Source organism: Chaetomium globosum, genomic scaffold (genome assembly GCF_000143365.1).
Source record: "Chaetomium globosum CBS 148.51 scaffold_7 genomic scaffold, whole genome shotgun sequence".
NCBI lineage: Eukaryota > Fungi > Ascomycota > Sordariomycetes > Sordariales > Chaetomiaceae > Chaetomium > Chaetomium globosum.
The window spans coordinates 1192227-1198455 of NT_165982.1; the positions used below are offsets into that span (position 1 = coordinate 1192227).

General features: G+C 55.5%; 2 protein-coding genes across 2 annotated transcripts in view; one reads left to right on the forward strand and one right to left on the reverse strand.

Annotated features, from left to right (window-relative positions):
• Positions 1 to 93: 93 nt before the first annotated feature.
• CHGG_09964 (uncharacterized protein) lies at positions 94 to 630 on the reverse strand (the record flags this gene model as incomplete). The annotated part of the gene is made up of 1 exon (XM_001227890.1): positions 94 to 630. One exon carries the CDS (start codon positions 628 to 630, stop codon positions 94 to 96), a length of 537 nt encoding a protein of 178 aa, XP_001227891.1.
• Positions 631 to 1055: 425 nt separating this feature from the next.
• The window catches only part of CHGG_09965 (uncharacterized protein), a gene marked incomplete at both ends in the record, with an annotated part of 7234 nt that continues 2060 nt past the window's right edge, over positions 1056 to 6229 (forward strand). The window contains 5 exons of the mRNA XM_001227891.1: positions 1056 to 1076; positions 1249 to 1919; positions 1973 to 2118; positions 2170 to 5158; positions 5226 to 6197. Coding sequence (XP_001227892.1) covers positions 1056 to 1076; positions 1249 to 1919; positions 1973 to 2118; positions 2170 to 5158; positions 5226 to 6197 — 4799 coding nt within the window. The remainder of the gene's footprint in view (positions 1077 to 1248; positions 1920 to 1972; positions 2119 to 2169; positions 5159 to 5225; positions 6198 to 6229) is intronic.

A 6229-nucleotide genomic window follows, 5' to 3' on the forward strand; every position in this document is an offset into this window, starting at 1 on the left:
CATTTCGACACCCACTTCCACAGAGACCATGCCGGTTCGACAGCTTCCTTCCCCCAGTGACGCTGTATCATACACCGCCCCGCAAACCCAACCCTACCAGAACCACCTCTTCTTATTCCTCTCCTCCTCCTCCCTTTCCAGCCTCTCCCTCTCCCTCTTCTCCTCCTCATACTTCTCCCTCTTCTCGCGCGCCTGCTTCGCCGCGTACACCTCCACCACGCGCTTGACCTTCTCCCGCTCCTGCATCCGCTTCAGCTGGCAGTACTCGTACTGCGCGATCGCCCCGAGCGCCCCCGCCCCGACCGCCCAGTTCGCCGCCCGCGGGATCGGCAGCCCCATGATCCATCGGATCCCCCCCACCGCCGCCCCCGCCCCAATCCCCGTCAGCAAGCCCGTACGCGCGCACGGCGCCTGGTGGAAGGTCAGGAAGTCGCCCGGCTTGATGCTCTGCGCAGCTTCGGTTATAGTGGGGCGGCGGGGCCGGCCGTCGCCGGGTCGTGGTGGTTGTGGTGGTTGTTGGTGGCCGGGGAGGGAGGGTGTTGTTGGGGGAGCGGCTTCTGATTGTTGGACCCAGTAACGGTTGGGGTCTGCGGGGGGTTGGTCCCTGGTCGGGGGTTGTGGTGTTGTCATGGTGGGAGAGAGCGAGAGCTCAGATGGGGCGCGGGGTGTTGGGACAGCCGCCGGGGGCAGACAGTGTCGTCGGGGTTAACAGCGGGTGTGGAGCGGATTGTATGGCCCATCCGCTTCGTGTGTAGGCCTTATTTCTTAAATGTTTTCATCTTAGCCATTGACTTTACACTGGGGTGGGGTTGGGGCCCAGTTCAACATACCTTGCAGTGAGAACAATTGTGGCCGCGTCCACAGTGCTGCAAGATGCTCGATCTTCAACCTGCGGTTCGGCCCGTGCTTTCCCGGTTTGTCGGCAGGCAAAAGAGGTTACCAGGGTTAGGGTCTTGACCACTGTAAACAGCCCTGTCGCTGTGCCCCGCCAGTCGCGTCGCGTCGCGGTCCAGCGCGTCTGTGGACAAGGGAGTTTAATGGGTTTGCCAGCGCACATGGCGGCATGGAGGCTTTCAGTCCAACGAGCACACCGCAAGCTGGATTTCCGGCAACCAAGCATTCTCGAACTCTCGAAACTCTCGAAACTCCAATGCGGACCTTCCCATGACGGAGTTTTCTTTTATTTTCAGATACCCTTCTTTTCCTTAGCGTCTTGTCCTAACACGTCTCTCCGACACCAATCCGAAGCTTCACGAAACACGACGAGGCCCAGGACAACCTCTTCCTTCCAGTGTGACAATGCCCAACACATCCCTTCGACGGCCTCAAAAGGGCTACCGCCGTGGCGGGAAAGCTGCCTACCATGGCTCACGAACCAAGACGTTTGCGGCATCGTCCAATGCACGCGGCGAGGCGACATCCATAGACGAAAAATGGGAGCGGACAGCCCTCGCACACCAAATCGACGAGAACATGGGATTCAGCCGTTACGACGCAGGAAAGAGGCGTGAAGGGTGGCTCGTGAACATACAACCCACCTCGATTGACGACCCCAGGGTACCCGGCGGCGGAGGCCGTTCTGCGCTCGACTGTTACTTCATTGAGGAGGACGGGTCAACGTTCAAGGCAACAGTCGAATACGAGCCATACTTTCTAATTGCCTGTCGCAAGGGACACGAAGGCGAGGTTGAAGAATGGTGCAAGCGAGTACCGGGCGAGGGTGTGGTCAAGGGCATGAAACGGGTCGAGAAGGAAGACCTGAAGATGCCGAACCACTTACTTGGGTACCGGAGGACGTTTATCGAGTTGAGGTTTCACAACGTACAAGACTTGCTGGCAGCAAGAAGGGATATTATGCCCATTGCGGAGAAGAACAAAAAGGGGATGGATGCCATGGACACATACGCCGAAGTCGCAACGTGAGTTTTATGTGAAATCCCGTGGCAGACCGCAATAACTGATGGGGACACAGCGCGAACGGCAATTTCGATCTTTTTGACGACGACCCACGAACTGATGACCGGCGGAATAATGCATCTTTTGCCGAGGCGAGCGACTTCATTGTCGATATCCGCGAATACGACGTGCCATACCACGTTCGAGTAATGATAGACTTGGGTACGTTGGCCTCTGGCGAAAGCGAGGGGCATCTGAACTGACATGTAACAGATATCCGTGTGGGTAATTGGTATTTTGTGGAGGCAAAAAACGGTGTCACGACTATTATTCGCAACGAGGAACGTTTGGCGCCGGCAGACCCCGTCGTCATGGCTTTCGACATCGAGACGTGCAAGGCACCGTTGAAATTTCCCGACTCTGCCGTTGACCAGATCATGATGGTGTCTTACATGATCGACGGCCAGGGGTTCTTGATCACCAACCGCGAGATCGTCTCGGCCGACATTGATGACTTCGACTACCACCCCAAACCAGAATACCCTGGGCCGTTCATGATCTTCAACGAGCCCGACGAGAAGGCACTCATTGAACGCTTTTTCCTCCACATCAAGGAGGCCAGACCCACGGTCATCGCCACATACAACGGTGACTTCTTCGACTGGCCCTTCGTCGAAGCTCGCGCCAGCTTCAACGGCATCGACATGTATCACGAGATCGGGTGGAAAAAAGACTCTGAGGACCAGTTCAAGTGCAACTACAGCGTACACATGGATTGCTTCCACTGGGTCAATCGTGACAGTTACCTCCCCCAGGGTAGTCGAGGCCTCAAAGCCGTCACCGTCGCCAAACTCGGATACGATCCCGATGAGCTCGACCCTGAACTCATGACACCCTACGCCAACGAGCGACCGCAGACTCTAGCCGAATACTCGGTTTCCGATGCCGTCGCGACCTACTACTTGTATATGAAATACGTTCATCCTTTTATCTTCTCCTTATGCACCATCTTGCCGCTCGGTCCCGACGACACCTTGAGAAAGGGCACAGGAACGCTCTGCGAAATGTTGCTGATGGTGCAAGCCTACCAAAAAGAGATCGTGTTGCCAAATAAACATATGGCGCCAAAGGAGGCTTTCTGGGATGGCCATCTGTTAGACTCGGAAACCTACGTTGGCGGGCACGTCGAGAGTATTGAAGCCGGTGTCTTTCGGGCAGACATACCAGTCAATTTTGCCGTGGACCCAGGGGCCATTGACGAACTGCTGCGTGATTTGGACTCCGCTTTAACCTTCAGCATCACCGTTGAGGAGAAGAAGTCAATGGATGATATAACCAACTACGAAGAGATCAAGCAGCAGATTACTGAGAAGCTCCTCGACCTCAAGAACACGCCCAACCGCAGCGAGCGACCCCTAATCTACCATCTTGATGTTGCTTCCATGTACCCCAACATCATGACGACCAACCGGCTGCAACCCGACTCGATGATTTCAGAATCCGATTGTGCGGCATGCGACTTCAATCGGCCTGGGAAGACGTGCGACAGGCGAATGCCTTGGGCATGGAGAGGCGAGTACCTACCAGCGAAACGGGACGAGTACAACATGATCAGACATGCCTTGGAAAACGAGAAGTTCCCGGGCAAGTTTGCCAACAGCCCACTGCGCTCGTGGCAGGATCTGAGTTTGGACGAGCAGACAACGCTCACCAAAAAGAGGATGCAGCTGTACTCGCAGAAGGTCTACCACAAAATCCGCGACTCAACCACCATCGTACGGGAAGCCATCATCTGCCAACGAGAAAACCCTTTTTACATCAACACCGTCCGTGATTTCCGCGACCGACGATACGACTACAAGGGCAAGGCAAAGGTCTGGAAAGGCAAAACCGATGCTTTGAAGAGCTCAGGGGCACCTGCCTCCGAGGTGGACGGCGCCAAGAAGATGATCATTCTGTTCGATTCTTTGCAACTGGCGCACAAGGTCATTCTGAACTCCTTCTATGGCTACGTCATGCGGAAAGGTTCCCGCTGGTATTCCATGGAGATGGCGGGCGTGACCTGCCTGACAGGAGCAACCATCATTCAGCTTGCCAGATCCTTGGTTGAGCGGCTGGGCCGTCCCCTCGAGCTTGATACAGACGGTATCTGGTGCATGTTGCCGGCCACATTCCCAGAGAACTTCGCATTCAAGCTGAAGAACGGAAAGAAGCTCGCCATCTCTTATCCTTGTGTCATGTTGAACCACCTAGTCCATGCCAAGTTCACGAACCACCAGTACCAAACACTGGTTGACCCCAAAACCTTCAAGTATGAGACACACAGTGATAACTCCATCTTCTTCGAAGTCGACGGCCCCTACAAAGCCATGATTCTCCCCACCTCAAAAGAGGAGGACAAGAACTTGAAGAAGAGGTATGCTGTGTTCAACGATGACGGCAGCTTGGCGGAGTTGAAGGGTTTCGAGGTCAAACGGAGAGGTGAGCTCAAGCTCATCAAGATCTTCCAGCAGCAAATCTTCAAATTCTTCCTGGAGGGCACGACTCTGGCCGAGTGCTACGGCGCCGTGGCGAAAGTCGCCAATCAGTGGCTTGACGTTCTGCACAGCAAAGGCGTGACCCTCGCCGACGAAGAACTCATGGATCTCATTTCCGAGAACCGCAGCATGACCAAGACGTTGGAAGAGTACGGCAGTCAGAAGTCAACGTCCATCACAACCGCCAAACGTCTGGCAGATTTCTTGGGTGAGGGCATGGTCAAGGACAAGGGCTTGAACTGCAAATTCATCATTTGCGCGAGGCCGAAGAGCGCTCCAGTCACTGAACGCGCCGTCCCCGTTGCCATTTTCTCCGCGGAGGAGGAGACGAAGCGCCTGTATCTGAAGAAATGGCTCAAGGAGGAACCAGCGGACACAGATCCAAGAGCGCTGCTCGACTGGGACTACTACACTGAACGTCTGGGATCCGTCATTCAGAAGCTCATCACCATCCCTGCGGCGCTGCAAAAAGTGCGCAACCCGGTGCCGCGCGTGCCGCACCCGGACTGGTTACAACGCCGGATCAACATCAAGGACGACAAGATGAAGCAGAAGAAACTCACGGATCTCTTTGGGCCAACAAGCAAAGGCGGGCCCCTCGAAGAGATTGCGCCGAATTTACTTGGCGATGTTGAGGACATTGGCGCGCTGCTCAAGCCCAAGACGGTCAGCTCGGCCATCTCCGCATCTCAAAAGACACAGGCACCACGGTCCCAGAAACGCAAGTCCCCTGAGCCTGCGGAGAACCAAGACCCTTTTGCCACTCTCCCAAAGAAGATGCCTTCCCCCCAGTGAAGACTATCCGGCGTTCTTGGAATACCAAAAACTGAAGTGGAAACTTCAAAAGCAAGCAAGAGCGCGGCGGAGACATCTGTTTGGCGACAGGCGCAGTAACCTGCAGAGCAACATCCAGCAGACATTCCGAAACCAGGCCGAGATAACTTTTAGGAACACCTGGCAGGTACTGCAGCTCCGGACCACCGACAGCCCCGGCATTGTCCTCGCCTATGTGCTCATCGATGGCAAGATCCACGCCGTCAAGGTGAATGTCCCGCGACAGGTCTTCCTCAACTTGAAGAGCAAGGAGCTGCCGGACATCGAGGTAGAGGGCTGCCATGTCGAGCAGGTTTACCACACGCTCCCCAACGGGCATTCCTCAGTTCATTTGTTCAAGCTCACGGTGCCCGAGGAAATCTACTTTGCCGAGGCCGAGAAGTTCTCGTTGCTGTTCAACCATCCCAGCGTCGAAGGTGTGTACGAGAAACAGCTCCCGCTCAATCTGCGGGCCGTCCTTCAGCTGGGCAACCGCTGCACCATTGACGACACCCAACCCGGCGTGCTCGGCAAAGGTCTTGATCACGGGTTCGACTTGTCCAGCCTGACGAAACCCACCAAGCCCACACCCTACCTTGATGGCGCCCGCATGTCATACATCTACCTCTCGCACATCAGCGCGGGCGACCGTCAAATCTTTGGTGTATTTTCGACAACGGGTGACAAGGCACACATCATTATCCAGCAGAAGAACAAAGATGGCGGCCAGGATCTGCCGAACATCACCAAGCTGTACTCAGACTTCTTCGTCCGTAGGAGTCGCGAGGAACCCGCCGACTCCAGCTGGCAGGAGTGCTTTCCGTATCAGGAGAAGCTGGCTTTCAAGATCACCCAAGTTACCACGCGCCGAAAAGCGTTTCTCGAGGTCGGTGACGTTGTCAAAAAGATGAAGAAAGAGGAGTCGGGAGCAACCATGATGGTCATCCAGTCGTCACAGCGGAATCTCCTTGTGCACGACATCC